This window comes from Motacilla alba, chromosome 6, assembly GCF_015832195.1.
Source record: "Motacilla alba alba isolate MOTALB_02 chromosome 6, Motacilla_alba_V1.0_pri, whole genome shotgun sequence".
Lineage (NCBI taxonomy): Eukaryota > Metazoa > Chordata > Aves > Passeriformes > Motacillidae > Motacilla > Motacilla alba.
In genome coordinates, this window is record NC_052021.1 from 16,559,427 (window position 1) to 16,581,744 (window position 22,318).

Genomic DNA, 22,318 nt, shown 5'->3' on the forward strand with positions numbered 1-22,318 from the left:
TAGAGCAATTTTTTCAGTCAGCTGATGATGGAACTGCAGCATAGCTTCCTTGTGGTGAGAGCAGAAAAGCTGTAACTGAGGAACTACTGTGTGTAAGAGAGACAGCTCTGAGCAATCTGATCTAAACATATCTCTGCCCATTGCAGAGCTTTGGGCTTGGACCAGGTGAGCTTTAGAGGTACCTTCTAATCCAAACCTTCCCATGATGCTGTAACTCTATGTATATGAATATACGTACAAAGATCTTCTGGGGCACCCGGGACAAATCCAGCCATGGATTCATAAAGCTCTTCATCGGAGCCTGGATTCAAGGAACATTTCATTAACAGATCAGTGGACAGATGAGCCATGGACTCATAAACAGACTCATCCTCCTCGCCTTGCATCAGCTCTTCCTTAATGTGACTCTTTAGCATATCTGCAGTTTCCTGGACAGGAAGGAGGGAAAGAAAAAAAAAATCAAAGTCTCTTTTAAATATAGAATTCAGAGAATGAAAGCAAGCAAAAGATGTCTCACTTTATCATTAATGATACAAAAAACCTCTGAAGAGAGCTCATTCTCAAAGATTAAGGCTTCTCAAGTGACTTAAATCCCCACTACAGCTGTCTGGGTCAAACTTTTGAGATCTATGTTGTATTAATAGGTAACAAAGGCGAAGCAAGGGCTGCTGACACATTCTGAGTAGCCATTACAGCCTCTTCCCCCACCACTTTCATGTCCTACCCAATGTCTGCAAACTCCCAGAACATAAGCACAGCTCATTCTAAAAATACAAATGCTTGTCAAAGGCTATTTTGGGGCACGCATAGCTAGCCATAAGGGGGAAAGCTTATCACACACAGAGCACCTGCAAAATAGCAAAGTTTTAGCTTTGATGTAGATTCAGTTTCAATTTCTCAGCATTAGCAGCAGCATGTAACACCCAGAGTGGGAGTACACAGACCCTTTTCTGTGATATTAACAGGAAACCTCATAGCAGGCAGCAGTTCATGTAATACAGACAACTTCTGATTCACAGGAGAGCAGAATCCTTTCTTATCCATTTGCAACATAGAGCCGGGGGGAAGGCAGAGCTTCACCAAATCACAACACAAGGAAGCAAAAAGTAAAGCTTCATCCCATCCTCCTTCCCAAATTCCAATTATGTCACAAGCACCACCTTAATAGTTGCAATACTACAAGATATTCTTCCATTCACAAATGCAGACTCATGGGCCCTCAATCCACAGGGCATGTGTGTCAAAGCTGTCTACACATGCTTCCCTCCACAATCAAAATGCATCAGGGCAGTAGTTCATGCAATGCTTTACAGAGGTGCAGAGGAAGGAACCTTTGCCAGAGAGAAAGTTAGGTGAGTAATGGGGTTTAATGGTATTTTCAGACATCCATACTACTGATAGTAGTCACTACCTTGCAGTAATCACACTGTTGCAGGTGATTTGTGTGCTTTGTACTGTGCTCCAGCAGGTCATTGAGGAGGACCTGCTCTTAACACAGCTCTGAAACTGTGCTGGTGGAGAGAATATGGGAGGAGTGCAGTACTGCAATGAGAGGTTGGAAGGACTTCCTGCACATATCTCACTTACCCCAATGCAAAGATTGTGATCTCACAATTTACAGTTTCTGCAGCCCTCCTGATCTCAGAATATGGAATGGCTTTTATTTAGCTCTAATGTATAACGTCAAGAAGCAAGGCCCAAGTCCAAGAACTACCCATGCCTCCTAAATAGGGCTTAAACACTACAGTAATTGGCTGGCAGAACCATATTAAACTGGCAGATCTATCACCCAGCACTCAGACAATGTTAAGGACAATTACACAAATAAACACAACTTTTTAACCTAAAGCAAAGGCAAATAGAATTTAGATGTGGTCAATGTAACCTGAGTCAAGGAGTTCCTTGTTATTTTGAAGCATACAGGCCAGAAACAGTTCAAACTGAAACAAAAGGAGAAACTCTATGCATACCCAAGTACTGCACAGAAACAACTGATTGGTGCAGCTGGAGTCAGGTCCATGGCATAATCTGGAAAAGTCAGAGTGCATTTTCTGGGGTGGGGTTAGCTCAAATAGAAATGAACTGTCAATTGGGATCCCTGATAGAACAAATAGGAAATGGACAGCTATACCAATGCAGGGAGAAATGGGTATCAAGTGGAACAGGCAGACTACACAGCTCAGCTGTGAATGAGCTAGGTAGCAATCCTGCCCATACTAAAACTAATAAGAAAGCACCTCAAATTGTACCTTCCCAAACATATTCTGTTCCCATATTACTCCCTAAAGTAAGCTGGATGAAGGGGCTCTTTCCCAGGATCAGAACTAGAAAAATGCACTAGGCACCAATCACATCTCCTCAGAAACTTCATTAGATGGATGGAGGAATGGAAGCCGGCACGGCAGTCTCTGCTTCTATCTTACTTGCTCTTTGCAAAAGCCCCAGGAGTTTCCCTGGCTCCAGAGACACACCTAACCCTCCAGCCTGGAAGCTTTCTGTGTGGCTGGATGTCTGTGTTCTACACCCTACCACAACACACTTTATCACCCCATCACTCCTGCTCCAGTAACACTAAGTGCCAAGTTCGGTGCCAGAGCCTGCACCTGGTGTGGGACGAGGCAGAAAGAGGGCTCAGCTTCCTCTTACCACATATTCATCAATGAACTGGCGGAGATCCTTAAAGCCATGCTTTTCTGCTATGGTGTTTGGATAGTGGCCATACTTGTTGGCTACGCTGTAGGCCTGCAGTGCTCCAGGGCATGTAAGCAGCAAGGCAGTAAGGTTCTTCAGCCCGTATCTCGCAGAGAAGTGAAGCAGTGTTGGCAACTCCTCATCCCTCTGATCTGTGAGAAAAGGAGTGCATTAGAATCTAAGTTTTTCCCTAGTAGCAACAGAGCCAGTAGGTGAGAAACAGACATAGACCAAAGCAGCTGTGAAATCCCTGGAAGGATAGATATGGTTTCAAAAATCGAGCCAACTGTACAAATTTTTGTACATCTCCAGACTTAAGTCCTATAACCTTTAGTGGGGAATATGGCATTGTAATAGCTTAAATGTATGTAGGATCACAGATTTGCAAGGACTTCTTAGACCATCACTACAAAATGACAGCATACCAACCCAACTGCTCAGTGCCCACTGTGTTAGGAGTTATGGGGTTTGGGGAAAAGGACTGGGCTGTGGAGAAAAGGCATGAGGCAAAAGAACAATGCAGAAAACCTGGGAGACATTTGGGGAGCATCATCTTTTCACTCTGGTTTGAGGCTGTCTATATAGCAGCATCTGGCACAGTGCAGGGAAGTGAGAATGATAGATGTAATAAAAAAGGGTCATCTGACTCAAATGGCAATTCGCTTTCTATAGACATCATCAAAATTTAGCTTCCTGGCTAAATTCCAGGTTTTTGAGACAGCCTGTGCAGGTACCACCCACTGCAGTGTTAAGGTGCTTCAAGGTAAAACTACTGATACAAAGAAAATCTAAAAATAAACCAAGCGTCTTTAAACTTACTTGCTGTCATATCTTCTTCTTCCAGCTGGTTGATTCCGAACAGGTGAAGACCACTGGCAGGAATGTTCTTCTTGAGTGACTCAGTCAATAGTTTATCCAGGGCTTCTATGCTGTATGGCACAATTTTAAAGGCCTACAGATAAATGGAAAGCACTTTTGTTTGGTAGAGTCTGGAGATTCAGTTAAGGTGAGATTTATATGGTGTCTTTAACACAATCGGAAAACAATAGGTATAAACACAAAGGGTAGAAATGTTCAGGTCAAACAAAGAACTTGGATAGCTTCCTGGTGTAGAAACAGAGATGAGAACTGTATACTCCACAAGACAGAGCACAATGAGAAAGTCACTCATGCAACTGGAAGCACAGAAAACTTGCTTCCTACTTTCTTGGCAGGTATACACTTACTTCTGAAAGTGTTCAAATAAAATGTCACTCCTGCTTTAAGTATGCTTTAGTCCATTTGGAATTGCACACATGCTGGGTTCGGCTTTTGAACTGGTTCTTTACCATTGGGAAGCAGGCATACTCCCTAAGCAGAGGCATCAACCAGTACCAGCTGCTACACAACTTGAACTAAAAAGCAAGGAAAACGCAGTCTCCCCTGCCCCAGGTATATTGGTGACTACCAAGTCTACTCTGCAGGCTCCCACCACATGGCAGATCAGAAACATGCAGGCAGACAACAGGGCAACACAGCAGAAAACTTCCTTGTGCAAGCTTTACCCCTCTAATAGGGTTCAGGTACCCCAACTAGGCAAAACATAATAGGAAAACTGAGTGGTGGCATTGAAAAAGTAAGTGTTAAGAATCAGCAAATAATTTTCTGTTACTCTGCTTCCTCCAGCTAATATGAATCTTTGCTACTATTTACTTTTTTTTTTAATAACACCTAGGTACAAATTCCAAAATGTTTTATTTCTTTATGGTACTTTCTGTTATATCAAGTTCTGTCATTCCAACCTTTTGAAGTCATCAAGGTCTAAATGTAGGTGTTGATTGACCGCATTTTTTTCCTTAGTTTGATAACCTGACTCACCTTAGCCAGCTATGTGCTCCAAAGATAGAAAAAAACTCTCATGCTTTTAATAAAAGGGGATATGAGAGTTAGGTGAAAATCCCTAAATAACCTTTCATTTGTTCATTTCAGAAGAGCTACTTCATGGCAAGCACTTTTGCTTATACCTGCTTGTCTAGCCTCTGAAAGAGCTGGTTTCCAAAGCAGCTGGGTGCTAAAAGTCCTTACCTGGCACATGAACTGTACAGGGTTGGCTGCATTAGCCAACAGATTGCTGATTTCCTCCATGTCAGTATGGTAAGTGACACTTGTTTCTCCCACCATCAAGTCCCCTGAATATATCTGCAGGGTCACTGTCCCAGAGGTTAAATCTTTGAAAAGAAAGAGCAAGAATAACCATTAGCACAAACAACAGGCATGAGTTTGCTTGATGTACTGTGAGGACAGGAGGAGTCTGGATATACCACCAGATGGATACCAAAAGAGTTTCTGCTATATTGAACTCATGAAAAGCCATGAGAAGAGCCACGATGTTGGAACACTAGGTAGGAAAGTACTTTGGAACAACCTTCTTCATAGCTATGTCAATGCACATAACCTGCTAGGTCCTCTGCTAACAGTAGACTGGACCACTAATTTTAAAAGCACCCCACCTTGAACTAGAAAGCCACACATCTCTCCACCCCTGGCTTCTCTGGAGCTGTCTATAAAGCCATACCATAAATACAAAGAGCTGGGGAAGAAAAGAAATCAGAAAAGTCACTAGAGATTTTGCAACCTCTGTCAGCCTCACTAGTCTCTGAATAAAATCAATTAAAAGGAATTCCAGCTTTGCAACTTTACCCACGCACAGGATTATGTTCTACCGGCACCTTGGAGCTTCTTGATGTTTCACCTAATATGCATTTATAAGTCTGAACTGTCTCTTTGAAACACAGATATTTTGAATCCCACTAAAGTTAGTCCTTCCCTGTTAACAACTCGGGAAATTATGAAACAGTTAATAACACAAAGGAATTAATTCTTTCTCTTACTGTTAGAAACTTCAGAGCTTACACTGTACACTCCATCAATGTGACGGTCATGTTTATAAATTCAAAGTACAAGTTAGTTTCCAGGTCAGTGTTTATATTGTAAGTCTTGACTTAAGACATTAAATTAAGCCTTTATATGTTCATGAGGTCACCTTCTTTAAAAAGAACCCACTTCACTGACTTTATGGTAGTTGCTTTAATGACTGTTAGTCTCTATTCTCATAGAGAATGGCAGAATGACTCTTCAAGGGGAAAGACTAAAGTAGATTAAATAAAATAATGCTGGGAAATAATACCAATCTTTAAGGCTCTGAAATCATTCCTTTAAAGTTCAATGAACCTAAAGTTTACATTTACAAAACTGAAGGTTGCCTAAATATTTAGAGTGACAGAGCATATCTAAATTAAAAGCCAGAATAAATAGTCTCAGCTCTGATCACAGAGATCACTACACATTAAACACATGCCGTTATAGTCATGTAATTATTTACTGGCACTTCCCTTCTCTTTTGGTGCCCTGCCAATGCTAATATGGTGGTGGTCATAACACACAGCTAAGTTCAAAGTGCTCTACAAGCTGCAATCTGTTCTCAGAACTCCCAGCAAGGTGTTTCCACCCTGCAACCCTACTGCTGCTGAGGGGAAAACAGAGCCCATAAGCAGCAGTCTCTCTTAGTTCCTCATCAGAAGTATCACAGGTGAGAATGCAAGTTCAAGACTTTCTGGACTCAAGTTTTTCTGCATTGCAATCTTTACCCTTATGCCCCTGGCACTTCTCAGGACCGGCAGGTTGAGATTGAAAGGAAGCAATGGGGAAGGAGAGGGGGAAAAAACCAAAATCTCAGTCCATCTTACTTGGAGCCTTCACAGAGATTGTGTACTCATTCTCCATCTCAGCCAGCACACGCACAGAGGATGCATTCTCTGGAGAAAATTCAACTTCAGTTTTCATTTCACCATCTAGTTTACATTTCATGATAATATAAACTGTTGTCTGCACCTAAGACAAAAGGCATTACAACACACAGGTTCAAAACAAAAACACTTACTTGGTTAAGTCAATTTTCTAGGGATTTTGTTCTCATTGCAACTAACACATCAATTATCACTTTCACAGTTTTGAATTGTTTTCAGGAGCTTCTTCCAATCACAGACTAACTGGGCAGGTGGCTTCTGCTACAGCTTGCACCAGTATAGATACAAGCATTATAACTGATAGAACTCCAGATTTATTAAACAGATTTATAAACTGATTAGGGCTAGATTTATAAAATTATTTACTTTCAACTCTATCCATCTCTTCCCTTAAGCAGCACAGCCACATTCTAAACAGAAACAAAAGAAAGAAACTTGGACTCCTTCCATCTGAGGAGATGCTATACTAAAAAGTGCTGTTTTTCAGACAAGAAGCCACGATCCAGGCTTTTCAGGGTCACTTGCAAGGCATGCACCACAATTGTCATATTAGACTGGATACTGACTGTGGAGTTAAGCAGTTCATTACAGTCATCTTACCCCACTTGCCAGCAGAGCAGAGGAAGGGAAGAGTGTGAACCTGTCTCACAGCACCCAAGTCAAGCAGCCATGCTAATGAGACAGTCATGAAGCGACACCACAGCCTAGACAGCACCAAGCACTGCACATTACCGAGCTACTCCTGGGCCTAGGGAGCCAAGCCCATGAAACAGGAGACATGGAGGACAGGGGGCTGAGCAGGAAGGCGACAGCGGAATTCAGGACTAATTTCCAGGCCTGTAGAGCTGAACATTACAAAGCAGCATAATGAGTTGCACCAGCTCACAGTAAGAACACAGCCCAAGGAGTGGACATACAGTACCCCACATTGTATGCGGCTGGGCTGCACCACTGGACAATCCCCAGTGCTCTTGGAGGATCCATGTTCTTCACTCATGGCAAGTCTGTGGGAGTCAACTGGATTCTTCTCGTCTTCTGTTTCTGTATCAGTCACAGAGTCACAGCCTGAGTCTACAATAAAGTATAGAGAGTCCTGTTGCCTCACTCCCTTTTCCTGAAAATGCTTATCACACCCATCCATCCTGAAAAACAGCTGTGAAGGTGGTGGGATGGAACTTGCTATTCCTCTCAAAGTAATGCTCAGAAAAGGGGATCTAGTTGAACAAAGTGAAACTACAGAGTTTCCTCTTTTTTTTTTTTCCTTAAGAGGATTTGAGGAGGAAATTAACAAAGACATGAAAGCAGTAGAGTAGTGCTGAATATGCTTATGGAGCAAACAACAGTGGCACTCTTTGCTGAGCTGGATAGTCCCCTCGTTAAACAGGAAAATCAGCATGTGAATGTCTAATGTAAGAATGATCAGCATCTGAACTCATCTGACTCAAGCAGCACTCTGATATACTGCAAAAATGGCAGCAGCCTTTAGTCTCACTTTCCTAAAATAAAACACAAAGACCAATGTTGGTCATTTCAGTATTATCTTTAGTTTTCTCAGTGCTGCTTACCCCAACTTTGATTATTGCATCAAAAAATAAAACATGAAGCAGTAGTCTGAAGGGGTTCTGTTCCTTGGGCAAGAACCATAAGCTCCAGTATCTATACAAGAGTGAAATTGAAAAGAACTAGAACCTTTGCATTGAAAAGTAACAGCACTTTACCTAAACAGAATCAAGAGCACAATTAACACATGTAAGCCTACAATACATGTGTAGAAAACAATGTTCTCACTCATTTCCCAAAACCAGCATGGATATTGATAGAAGTGCAAACAAACTGAATTGATACCACTGGCTGAAAAAAAACCAAAACCTAGCCAGAATGAAAACAGATTATCTATCCCTGCCAGGAAATACTTTTCTCAGCTAGAGAAAGGAAACCAAAGACAATTGCGTAGCTACTTAGTACAGAACACTTTCTAAGCTAGTTTCTACTTCTTGATTCACATGGTTCACACCATTCCCCCCCTCCCCATCTCCCAGAACACAAGGTGAAAGTCACTGACTCCACTTAGTTTTAAGAAGTCATGACAGTCTTCTGACAATCTCCTGTGGTCAGAATTTCCCAAATTCTGTAAGCCTGTGAAGCAGTCAAGGACTTAAGACAACATACTGGAATTTACATGTTATTTACCACCTAGTAAAAAACCAAATCTGTAAAGAGTAGTACAAATTATTTACCAGATAAAATCTCACACTTGGACTGTCATTGTTCTTATATTAGTAAGGAATATTCTATTTAAAATGCTCAGTCCTGATGAGAAATACCTAAGTGATGAACTGGGCTGTCAAACCTGTGGCATCCATACAGTGAAGCTGCCAAGAACTCAGATTTCACTCAGAATCCTCCAATCTTCCAGTACATCAACTTTCCACAAATCAAGAGAGCCAAAATAATTATAAGTGGGCCACCATTAGGAATTCAGGTCTTCCTAGTTTCAAACTGAAGCTAGAAGTCAGTGAGGAACTTTAATGTAGATGTCTTCATAATTACTATTATTATTCCACCAAAGGCTTAAACTTAGGATATTTGAAGTGCTTTGTCACACATTTCTTTAAAAGATATTTTCAATTCATTTAAATGGTATTTAAGGAATTTAAGGAATAAGAAATCAACCTTGCTTTCAGGAGACAAGTTTTAAGCCACAAAACTTTAGCAAATCATTCGGGTGAAATTTTTTTCACAAATTTTGGTGCACACACACTCAACTAAGTATGTGAATCTCTCCACATGGCAAATAAGCCTACTCACATGGGTACAAGTAGATTGCTGCGTTAATGTTTGCTGTAGAAAGAAGAGAGCCAAAAATTTGCAGCTCTGAAGCTCAAATAAGGCATGACCACTAACATCAACATTTCTTAAACAAACCTGGAACAGTATATGCAATTTAGCAAACAGATTTTAATACTGGACCAAATCTGAAGATTTGACTAAGCAACTGCTTTGACACAAGGCTGAGGGCTGTACTGAAGGTGGTCTTTGGGATTTTCAGACTAGTACCAAGTATTAGAAAATTAACTGAGGCATTATATTCCTTAACTCAGTATTTCAATTGGTACTGTTCAAAGTCATCAGCTGCAAGAACCAGACACATTTGGGGAATCCTCCTCTCAGAGAAACATGGGAGTGCCAGGCTGCCCTGCTGCATAGAGGAGAAAAAGCACTGGTCCCACATCCTTCCCTTATAAAATAACTTTCAATTCAGGTGTTCAGCATATGCAGAGCAAGATGCCATGCCTTTTGGGGAGAAGAGGCAACTGTTACTAGATTAGTGTGTCTGTAATCTCTGTTGGTTACTTCCAATATGACTAAGTCAGAAAGACTAAGTTCACAGCAGAGGAGAGAGCCAATGACCCTCTTGCTCTACAGTAAGACACTGATGTTCCTGCAACATATGCGCAAGTGGACACTTGACAGCATCCTGATCCTCAGGGCTTCATCCCCAACCCAACACGGAACCATTAGTGTGTTAATTTTTACCTCACTTGGCCAACATGTGGTCCTTTTCAGAGAAAAATCAAACCAAAGCTATGGATCTCAGCTACAACATACATAGCAAGCAAGGATAAGAAGGGAGCCAAGGAGAGAATAAGCCTCCTGGTCTCTCTGCTTTAACGGTGTTATTTGAGACTAGAAACAATTTAGCAAGTAAAGAATAGCGAGAGCTTTTAAGAAGTTCTGGCATTGCACTTCTGCATTCTTGTAACAGACCTGACTGCCTGGAGGTCATGTGAACACAGAGCTGTTAGGTAATACAGGAAGAAGCACGCAATGTTAATCAGTAACTGGATTACTAGCTGAAGGAACAGGCATTCAGTTTCAGGTATGAATTATTAATCTGTTTTTTCATTCATAAAATACTGAAATTGCAAAGTACCAAATTCCCACATCAGCAGAGAGGTGATCCTATGATTCATCTTGAAGTTCCAGTCATGTGCTAGTGACTGACTCATGAATGTGCAAGATCTGGAAGAGGAAACCATCCCATAACATTTGATAATATCCATTCTCTAAAGCATTGTTAGAGCACATTTCCCACCCACTAAGATACTTGAGTAATGACAACCCATTTGCATACACAGACTCAGCAGTTATAACATTGCAATAACAGCCAGCCTAGAGAGGCCATCACTGAGGAGAGCAACAGAATTATTAAAGTTAAGTGAATACCTGAATTAAGCTTCTCCATGAGCATGTGCTGTAGGTCAACACTCATGGTTATAAGAGTGTCTCCCTTTCTGCTCCCTTTTAAACAAAGGTTCCCTCAGGCCTCATTTGACAGTGTGTGAAATACTTGTGAGAATAGCAGCAAGGGGAGGAGATGTGGTCCAAGAAACCCAACCACATTTCCCCTTGAAGAACATACACCCCTCCAGGATGCATCAGCAGCTGAGCTGCAGAGAGCAGCCTCATGCTCTTCTTGCCTGCCCTGCTGGGCTCCCTGCACAGCTGTCCTGCAGACACTCACCCCGGGGAAAAGCCCAGGGAAAACACAGGCATTGACGTGTGCTTCAAGAGCCATTTAGCAGCTTCAGAAACTCCTATGAAGCAGCCAGTTATTTTGACCTACTGCTGTAGAGCACACAGCTCTCCCTATCATCCATTTCCTCCTGGTGAAGCTGGCAGGCTATCGGCATGGAGCCGACAGCTGTGGTTTCTCACAAGTCAGCCCTCACACCATAGGACATGTGAATGCTTGGAAGAGGTCAGCAGTCTGTCCAGAGCACTCTGTCACCCAGATATTACTGCTAATGGCACAAGTGGGCAACAGCTTGTCTCTTAAGTTCTGTGTGGGCGGACCAGCCCCTCGCTGACATCTGCAAACACCTCCCATCCTGTCCATCGACCAGTCGATACAATTAGCTCTCACAAGGCCTTAGACTTTAAGCACAGAGCTCACTATGCTTAGAGCAAGAGGGAAGACCCTCAAAGAGAGCTCCTGCTTTTACTGAAGCTTGCAACTGGCCAGTATCCTCTCCCAAGAGCTAGTAAGGACATTAGGTCTCCCAGAGCAACTCCAGCTACATTTGCAAGAAGCAGACTAAGTACTGACAAGTAGTCGGGGAAAGCAGAGAAAGTTATCTTCCATCATGCTAACATCAGAGCCCCTGCTTCACCAACGAGATAAACGTGCATCAGAGGAAGGTCTTGTGATAAGCCCTCAGAACTGGGCGATACTGTAGCAACACTTCCCGTTTCAACTGAGTGGAGAGAAGCGTGCAGAAAAACAGCGAGAAGAACAAAACACAGGAAAATTTAGGACTTTGTAAAACTGTCCACACAGAACAAAAAAACTTATGGAACATCTCTCCCTTCCCTCCAAACCCCTCACCCCAAGCAGTTCATCTACAAGCACAGCACCTACAAACAGATTTTCAATTCTACAAAGAGCGTGGTATTGTTTCGTATGTCATGCAAAGTTTGAAACTACAATAAACTATTTCTCATCCTCCATCAAGGAAACAAGGTGTAGTTGACTGTCAAGTTTTGCTAAGGTTCTTGCAGGTCTAGTGGTCAATTGGCGACTGGATCAAGTGTACAAAACGAAAGAACAGGAACAGGACAGAGAGAGGGAAGACACTGAGGAAGAAGCAGGGTTCTGGCCACCCAGACAACAGACATTGTGTACGTGACCAAAATCTCAAGCAAGAGAGGCCGGAATAGTTCACTTCCACTACTTCTGGCAGGAAGAGACAACACATACTGACAAGGCATATGCACACCTCTTAGGACCTTCAAGGCTGCCAAGAATCACATTATATTCATCACTGATTCGAGCCTTCCTGAGAAGCCACAGGTAACAAACATGAATATCCAGACTGCTAATTCATTATCTCCTCTTGCAGTACCTCCTTGCTTCAATTAAAGTGCAATGTGTAACGCTTGCATGACAGAAAAGACAATCCCCATAAAAGCCAACAAACCTGGAACTCCACCTCAGAGTTGGGCAGCTGCTTGGAAGCATCCCACCAGTCATTGTTTGACTGAACGTGTGGTTCTACAAGTGTTTCCAGTAGATCTAAGACCACATCAGTACTGCAAGGGCAGTCATGCCTTGCCTCTCCTTCAAATAATTTCTCTTGGAATACCACCCTTGTAGGCCAACACCACACCCAATAGGGCAGATGAAAGGTAGAGAATGAGGCAGCACTCCATGCTAAGGTCAGCCTATGCCACTGGCCAAACTTCCCATGGGAAACTCGAGATACACTGTTATTCTCAAGGAACTTTTGAAAAACATGTCCAAAGTTTTTTGAGGTAATAACAAACAGTCATGAAAATCTTACAAAATGCAACCCTGGAAGTAAAACAGCTGTCCAAGTACACACAAAGGGTTTGTGAAATAACCTAAATTCTGTTCCATACATCTCTCCAGACCCGCTCTCCAAAGCATCTTTTTCTTGACCACATACTTCTACTGAGATTTTTCAGAAATTACTTCAGCTGCTCCAGACTTGAATATGATCAGTGATGGCCACTCTTACTTTAAGCAAGTGCCTTGCAGTTCTCATTAGCAGATACCTAGAATTAGTCTTAGACCATAAAGCAACCTGTGAGGAGATTGTCAGAACCACAAGCCACAGAAAAATAAGATTAGTATTTACAAGGTGCATAAAGACTATAATAGTCTGAAATTCTTAACCACAACAGTTTCTGTCCTTTACTATTTCTGGACTATCATTTCATTTTCTCTATTTAGAAAGCTAGTATGCACCTATGCTAGCACTACTTGAATTTTATAATGCCATGAAAGAAAACCCATTAAGTATTGTTTTTTATGTAAATAAACCGTGACTTTATCAAACACCTTAACGACAAACAATTAATCAATTCTGTAGCTGGGAAGATTATTTTAACTGCTTGACCTCATATGCAGAACATCCTCATAATAAGAACATCCATGCATTTCTCTCAGAGAACTCTCAGTATCACTTGGGAGCTTAGTTAAGGTTTCTCCAATTGCTTTAACCAGCTCTCTAAAGTCTCTAATTTTCCAGCATCAGTCATGTATACCCATGCACAGAGAGGCATGCGACCAGCATGTTCTCTCAACCTGAACTCCTGAGCAAGAGCGTCACAGTTTCCTCTTCTCGACAGGCAGCGAGAAGCAGCCAGGCTGCTGAGCTCCCATATAACAAAGCAGGCTCTCACTTGCACCCAAAGGGCTGACTAATAGCTCACCCGCTCCTCTTCAATGAGCAGGGCCAAAGAACCACATCTTATGTTTAAATAAGAGAGAACAGAGAAAAATATAGTTTTAAGAATTCATTTTATTTTACCCCTTCAAAGAGGAGGGAGAGAGAACTGCGTGCTACCACCTCACGTCTTCAAGGCTACTTCAATCAGCTTGCAGAAGTCAATGTTGGATGCAATTAGCTGAGATAGAACTATTCAGAACATATTCCTCCACAGAGCACTGAGAGTGGAGAAGTAAACACATGACAGTTCACGCCAAACTTAAAAATACATTGTGAATTTAGGTCTCTAGCCCAAAATGGCAACTATTAGCAAAAGTAAACAAATAATCAAATCAAATAATCACAGAAACAAAGCTGTAGGGAATCTCACATGTACTACAACTTCATCTATCTGGGTTGAGAAAAAGTTAAGAACATCTGTCCAACATGACCTTAAATTCTGAGTAGCTTATTCCAAGGTTTATCCTTACAGCTTGAGTCCAGCACTGGACCATAAACATGATTAAGAAACCTCAGCATCTTTCATAAGAGGAGAGGCTGCAAGAGCTGGAACTCTCCAGCCTGGAGAAAAGAAGACTCAGGGGAATCTTAGAAGGACAAGATAGGAGAAAATGAATTAGTGGAAACAGCAGCTTCTAAAGTGGGACATTTGAAATGTTTCAAAACAATGTACATAGGGACAAATACACTGGAGCAATTGAAATGTCAAGTGAGCTTTGAGAACACACGATGAAGAGAAAGATCACTGACTCCGACTGTGGCTCAGACTCCCAGCTGCTCAATGCACACAGCAGAGCTATCACAGGCCAGGCAAGAGGGGTTAAGCAGCAGCTGGTCACTGCACCCTGCTGGACCTGAGCTGGTGTGTGCAGAGACATCCTGAGCAAGACTGCTTAATCTAGAGAAAGGGAGACTTGGAGGGAACCTACTGCTTTCTACAACTGCCAGAGAGGAGGCTGTAGACTCTCTTCTCTCAGGCAACACGCAATGGGAAAAGATGAAAGAGCTTCAAGTTGCTTCAGGGGAGGCTTAGATTAGATACTATGAAAAATTTCTTCACTGAGAGGGTGGTTGAACATCAGAACAGGCTGCCCAGGTGAGTGGTGGGATCACCATCCCTGGAACAGTTCAAAAAATATGTAGATGTGGTATTGAAGGACATGGTTTAGTGGTGTTAGGTTGATAGTTGGACTCCATCTTGAAGATCTTTTCCAGCCATAATAATTCTATGATTTCCATCCCTTCAGCACAGTTATTGCATAGTCCGAAAAACTTCCTTACAGATAAGAGGAGTACCTGCAAATGCTCAGTAATTTGCCAGAATTGAGAAACTTTAGAAGTAAAAATACCACACAAGAGAGCAAGAGTCAGCATCAGCACACAGTTGTCAACAAGGCTAGATCAATGTTTCCTCATTTCTGAATTCATACTAAACTAATAAAAATTAAAATAAGTTTCAGCATGTGATGTCTGGGGGTGTCATAGTCCCATGATTCCCTAAATACCAACAGCTGTGCCAGAGGCAACAGCACAGCCTGCACAGGGCCAGTGTGCAGCCTCTGGAGAAGAATTTGCCCTGACTGCATCCTGTAGCCCTGTACCATGCCTCAGGATTCAGCAAGTTGGAAGCTGAAGCTGAGTCATTTTAGCATCAAGCCTAGTTTTGACACTGCTGTTAGAAGTACAGGTGAGTGCATGTGAAGAGAAGTACTTCCCAGAGGTACACTCACACCCAAACAATTTCAAATATGGTCATGAACTTTCTCTGCTAAGTGCTGTAAGAATTAAGGGCTGCCTTAATCAGGAAAAATTCAAACTTAACTAAGACCAGAGCAGAGTCTGTGTTTCTCTGTGGGAGAAGTCTGCTGTCACAAATATTTTAAGAAACTCATGCTGCAACCAAGTCATGCAGCAGATTTTTTTTTACCAGTCAAGAAGAAAGTTTTCAGTTTCACCCAAAAAAGGAACTATGTACACCTGGAGCTGTCTTCAGGGGAAACATCAGAACATTTCCATTTGAGGCCATTCACAGAATTTGTATAGAATCACACAACAGAAGAGGTCAGAGTCATTTTTTCCCCACACAGAAGTAGGATCTGATACATTAATCCAAATACTTTGGCCATGAAAGCAGCCCATGGTAAATAGGTTCTTCCTTCACAAGAACCACAGTGACAGTAGATGGCTCACCTTTGCAACTGCTCTGGTGCACAAAACAAAAACTTGACACGGCATGCAGGTGACAGCCATCAGCTATGACTGCCATAACAGTAACCAAAGTCCAGAAATTCTGAATCTTTGTGTGCCAAACTATCTGGAACACGTTACAGCAGACTCCACAGCAAATGAGTTTAGTTTTATCTCATTTTTTCTCCCAATCAAATGTTTTCTAGAGATGTTGAATTCAGTTTGAGATCAATGTATGCTTATTAAAGTGAGAAAACAGAAAACAAGCTGATTTTTTTTTTTTTTTTTTGTTATGTAGAAACAGTAATAAAGATCCAAAGCACAAACTCCCTTTCAAAACACCTACATAAAGCTAAAGTTTGTTTCAGCACATGCTAACTTGCGGTACAGATGGAGAAGGACTTTAGATCTAACTGTGAGAAGTCAGACTCCAGAGCCTTTATGCACACAACACCAGACACACTGCCTCACTTATGCCATGGAATAGATATAAATCTTAAGCCAAGATGCAACCACGGGATTCCAGTCTTGCTGAGGCTGACAAAGAACACTACAACCCTACCCATGGCAATGTCATAAAAATACCCAGACCAGCATGACTGCCCAGAGCTCTACACCTTCATTTCAACAGAAACTATGAGAAAGGAATTCTACATGCTCTTCTAGAGTTTAAGAAAATTTGGAATCAATTAAAACTCAGTACATTGGGCTTGTGTGGCCTCCAGCTCTTAATACTTCTGCGCAAGTAAGTCCTCCGCATTAGTTACAAGGGGATCACCTTCAGACTGGCTGGGTTATTTTTAAGGCCATCAGTGCAATTCCTTAATTAATCTCTGCCTTTTCATCATAGGTAACAAAGTGCTCTGCTGCCAGTATGGTTATATCTCTGATTTTAGGCCCAGTGCTAAAGAATACATACTGGACTTTATTTTGGCTCTGGTACGACAGAAACAAGTCTGAAGAGAAAGATACTGCTTTTCCCTAAAATAAATAAATAAAAGACAATTTTCTATTTATTTGGGTCAATAAACTGCAGAATACAATATTTACAGGCAGAATTTTAAATATTGAAAGTTTTCAATTTGCTATAAAAGCAGCCACCCAAGAAAACCTCAAATTCAGAAGTTCTCTGTGAGTTGCTGCTAATTTCTCCTGAATTAGGGACCAGCCAAACGGGTGTAGAAAAATTTGCTTGCATAACTTTCTTGTTTTCAAGGGTTGGACAATTTGCTTTAGTTTGCTCTTTAAGTACAGTACATTACCAGTGTAAAAATAAGAAGAAACAGCACTATTTATCTCCCTCCTCCAACAAGAAAGCACAGCTCCTAGCTATGGTCTTACCTTCTGAAATAGCCTTCTCAACAGCTGCAAGGTAAGCATCAGGCTCATCATCATTTGTGAGTTCTTGCCACTGAGCCCAGTCCTTGAAAAAGGTCAAATAGTCATCACAGTCCGTCACACCACAGAACAGCTTGACCACTTTGCATGGGGGCCATAAAGCTTCCTGAAGGCTGTGCAGGATGTGAGGAATGTAAAAACTCTGCACCAGTTCAGCAGAAAGCAAAAGGATGATACTCCGACTTCTGCTGAACAGGTCCAGCTCCTGTGGGGAGATGGCAGAGTCGTCTTCCAGCTGGTAGCTCAGAATCCGATGCTTTCGAACTTGCCAAGTAAAGAGGAAGAGGTTCTGGAGGTACTGACACCATTCAGCAGCGTCACTTGCATACACAATCAGCACATCATATTCTCCAGGGGCTCCTGTACAGGTGCAAGATGATCACAAGAAAAAGGATTAAATTCAAACCATGAACTCACCCACAGCTTTGGAACAAAAAACCCCACAGCACTCTCTCTAATTCCTGTCAGAAACTACAAAGCATTTCAAAAGAACAGTACTGCTATCCAAAATGAGGCGTTCGCAGCCACAAAGCAATTCTAAGGGTGAATGAATTCCTACTTGCATCTACTCCACTAAATTTAAGTAGTTTTTTTCATTCTTAAAAATGAAAAAAATTAAAATGCTCTTCCTATAAAGGAGCGCATTTCCTACGTAGTTTCAAGTGAAACAAACTACACAGAGATTTACTGATTTAAAGTGTTCTGATAAGGAAAAAAAGAGCCACAAAAACCAGACCTTCAGAACAAACTAGCTTGAAAAGGGGAGTTCACTCTAACATGAGAAGTCAAAATCATTTTAGGCAATTACACGGTCTCTGCAACACAACTGCAGATCACTACATGCCCAAGCAGACACCAAACAGCACACCTAAAATAACAAATGAGGTCACACAACGCCTACAGGAAGTCACTATGGCCCCCGTGGTGTTAAGATACTTGCTCTCATTGCAGCAGAAAGCAAACTGCCTGAAAAGCATGCATGCAACTAAGGGAACATCAGCCCCAGTGCTTGCACCACAGCCACTCTGTCGCTCAGGCTTCAGACATTCCACAAGGCTGGGTTAGAGTCCTTACTCAAAACTGTCATCAAAAGCTTTCCCAACATTTTTTTTGAGTGACAAACACTCTCTTCAGAGGGAAAGAACTAATACAATAGTGGTGGTCATAAGACAGCCCAAAATATGCCCACCAAAGTTAACTTCTCCCATAACTCTCTAGAGACAGCTTCTACCTACAGACTCAATCATTTCAGTGCTCTGGCACAAAAGCACTTAAAAATGTTAACAGCTTGCTAAGACTAGATGCAAATTGAACCAGTGTGACATGATGCAGTGCTCTCCCACCAAGCTCAAATAAGCTTTTAAGTCTAAATTTAGTTTTTCTATTTACCTATGAAAAAGTTCACTCAAAATTTAAGTTTACAGCTCAGGTCCATGGTAAATTTCAGAGCCAAGCATTTAAAGTCTTGTTAACAAATTGTCCGCTAATTCCAGTTTGACTCTTTAAAAATGTCAACATTTTCATCTCCATCATGATGCAAGCAAAGGCAAATTTTTCCAACTAAAGCAGAGAGCAATGCCTAAAATCTGGGCAGCCAAAAACAGGATCTGCAAAGTGAATTTACCCAAACTGAAGATAACAGTTTTTCAGTCACCTTAGAAAAATTTAACCAAAATTGCAAAGCCTCCAGAGACTTTATTCTATCACCTTCCCCAGAACCTTCATTACGAAATTAAGGCAGAAACAATGTCTAGGCTGAGGGACCCCAGCCCTAAACTACAGAATTAACAGCTTTAAACTGTAGCTCAGCAGAAGTGATATGATTGAGAAGAACGGAGATGTGCTCAGTGCTTGACCAATAGTGTTACAGTTACCTGCGTAAATAAGGAAGTCTCTAGCAGTGAAAGGATGGTACCCCAGCTATGGAGAACGTGGGCAGTGCTGTGCTGACATAGTCACTAGGATAGCTGCATGTTTGTGAGTGAATACAGCTCCTGAACCACAGATGGAGGCTTGTAGGAGACAACATTCCCAAAGGAGAGGATCCAGCAAACTCAAAGTGGAGTCCTCGTGACTCAAAACATTGGTGCCTTTAACCTAAGAGTGCAGAGCTGCTGTGAAAAAAAAATGGCTTTCACACCAGTGAGCACACCCCCATTGCCAAAATATCACTGACAGCTGAACACCACCTGGCAAAGACAACAGAATTACATGAGCAAAAACATGAAAACCAAGCAGAATTCAAGTGTTATTCTAGAAAGGGAGATGTACCACAGACTTCTGCTTCCACTGCCCTGGGTTGATTTACATGCGGTACAGCGGGAAAGGACAGCACAACTGTCTGCTGAGAATGGAGCCCACGCATTGCACCATGGCCAGAGAAGGCCAACCTCAACAGATGGGGAGACCACACAATGACTCTCTGAGGTGTGCCCAAAGCTCTTGAAGTCGTACCCTGGTGCTCTCTGGCAGCAGCCCCATCTCCAGTCTCTGGAAAAAATTAGTAGTGGCTTCCTGGGCACTTTAACATTCTATGAAATGGAACAACTAATCCTGTCATTCACTTTAGGAAGTGCACAGCTTCCACAACTCCACGTGTGAGCCAACATGCCCTTCTCCAGGCTTTCAATAAAAGTGAGCAGCTGTGCTTGGAGACAGGGTGGAAGAGCCACTGACTTTAAACATGCCTTGCACTGCAGGGGCACTAAATATCCAAGAATCCCTCCCTTCTCTGCTATGTAGATAAAGGATGCAAACTGGACAGACTCATTGCAAATTCCCTGCCAGAGCAGTGCAGCCTTTGCATCCAGCAGGAAGGAACTTCCTCTGGTGTTTAGGAAAGGTACTGATTTCCTAGCTAGCACTGCTCTACAAGAACACCATCCCCCATAACAGAGCTGTACCATCTCTCCTCAGGCCTTCTTCCCTCAGCTCCTACAGCCTTTTACACATGTACAATCAACTGAGGAGCAGTGCTCCTAAAACGAGAACTGAGAAATAAAATTACTGACTCCACATGTAGAGCCCAAGTAATGCTCCATGTTCATAGGCAAAAATACTGGAAGTGGGTCTTGCAGAGCTAAATAAGCTTAAGTCAGCATTGGGACTGTTTAAAAAAATCCCCCAAAACCTAGAAATAACTTCAATTGCAACATTCTCCTTTACAAGGAGAATGACACAGGACACTCCTTCCCGGATCATGCTATTATTTGTCTAACCAAATAGCTGCCTTTGCAGCACTAACTACTGTCCAGTCCTCAGAGAGCCATGTAAAAAGGATACAGAAAATTTCAGGGAGGTTTTTCACAATTCTTCAAACATCAGAAAAACTCAGAGAGTACAGTTCAAAACATAATTTATTCTCTGCCTATTGTAAGCATATAGAGAAATCCTTTGGTGAACACCCAACATATTATTTCCTTAAACCCTGCCCTGAGATAGATGGTTTGACAATGCTTTTGACAGGCTGATTTTGCAAAAGTCTTCAATTAAGGGAAGAAATATATGAACACTATATACAACAGCAAGATGAAGAAAAAAAGGTTGGCTGGTGCAAGTCTATCTTTCACACTCTCAAGTGTGATCTAGTTTAAATTTTAACAATACCTTGTTACTGGATTCCTAAGCTTAGAGTATTAAAAATACTTTTGCCTCTGTTTACAAAATGCTAGCACTATTAACAATACTGCAGGGCATGTTTCATTTACTTCGTAGAAAATCATAAAGGTATAGTTCTGGTGCAGTTTGCAATGATAAACCATAACCCTTGGAATGCTTTCCAGCTGTAACTGCCTCTCCAGTGTTTATCTGCACATTTCACTACACAGCAACAATAACAGACTGATGAGATTACAAACCAGTACCATAGAAATGCCTAAGACCTATAATTGAAGTGTAAGCCCCACAAATTAAACAGCACGAATGACGTGATACAAAGCTTTCCCTGGCTCACACACTGCACGTAGAATGGAAGAGGATGAAACACTTCAGTAAAAATCACATATGCTCATGGCAAGAATACAGAAGTATGCATGACCATATCAAGTCTTCGCAGTCTCTCTCTGAGAAGCAAACAAATCAGGCTCTTCTCCAAACTATGTCCGCAAGTAGTGAGGTGATAATCTTTAGGCTCAGCCCAAACATATGATAGTGGTTTATGGCCGTACCATAAGGTTCTGATTACCACTGAAATAGCTAAATAATACTGAGGGAAGCTGGCATATCAGCTCTGGGTAAGACTACATCTTATATTATCAACTGTTATTATCTATTATTTCATTCCATAAGCCCAAAGGTTTGACCCTTTTTCAATTTACAGATCATAAAGTTTTCCATTGTACTTGTGGGCCCCATAAGGAATATTCAGGGCTCGTAGTAACACACAACTTTTCTGGGTCATCTTTCACATGCCTCTCATAAGTAGATCATGACTCCTCATTGTCCACAGACCAGGTAAAAAAACTGAAACTAAATCCTTCACTCCAACTAACAGGATCATATGCAGTGGCAAACAATTTATCTTCATCTGCTAGGAAAAAATCCATCTCCAATTCTGACTACATAAGAAAGGCTTTATGTAACCTGTTCCAGTGTGTTTTGTGATTCATGTGTATGGAGGATACAGAAATAATGCTGTCCAAAATAACAGTCCTTGATAGATGGGAATTCACTCTTCATGAAAGACAATTGTCTATGGTATAAAGGAAATGCAACTCAAAGTCTTAATAATCAACTTCTTGAAAGAGAGAGCACTTCCAGGAAGTCATAGAAACTGCTGGTGGGCCAGTAAGAGAAGTCCTCAGCACCTTCCACATTTCAGTATGTGAAGTGTGTGTATTTAAGTGATGTATGATTAAATAAATGCATTCTCTGCATGCATGGAATGCACAGCAATAGTGATCACATGAGACTTCTTACCTTGACTGGAATAGAAAATCTTCACTTTAAATAAAATGCTGCAAACAAGCAAAAGGAAATAGCAGAATCAAAGCAGATAAAATT

The 22,318-nt window shown here is 41.7% G+C and overlaps 1 protein-coding gene across 3 annotated transcripts in view; it reads right to left on the reverse strand.

Moving 5' to 3' along the window:
* PIK3AP1 (phosphoinositide-3-kinase adaptor protein 1) overlaps positions 1 to 22,318 on the reverse strand; it is a 37,509-nt gene that overhangs the window by 13,567 nt on the left and 1,624 nt on the right. For 2 of the 3 annotated variants that reach the window (XR_005257304.1, XM_038140055.1), the window contains exons 2-8: positions 17,261 to 17,677; positions 7,399 to 7,547; positions 6,417 to 6,561; positions 4,756 to 4,898; positions 3,511 to 3,643; positions 2,647 to 2,843; positions 239 to 428 (exon numbers count right to left, since the gene is read on the reverse strand). Coding sequence is in view for 1 of the 3 variants with exons in the window: in XM_038140055.1 (XP_037995983.1) it covers positions 239 to 428; positions 2,647 to 2,843; positions 3,511 to 3,643; positions 4,756 to 4,898; positions 6,417 to 6,561; positions 7,399 to 7,547; positions 17,261 to 17,677 (1,374 nt within the window). In the remaining 2 variants the exon portion in view is untranslated. The remainder of the gene's footprint in view (positions 1 to 238; positions 429 to 2,646; positions 2,844 to 3,510; positions 3,644 to 4,755; positions 4,899 to 6,416; positions 6,562 to 7,398; positions 7,548 to 17,260; positions 17,678 to 22,318) is intronic. The other variant, XR_005257305.1, reaches the window with a different exon arrangement.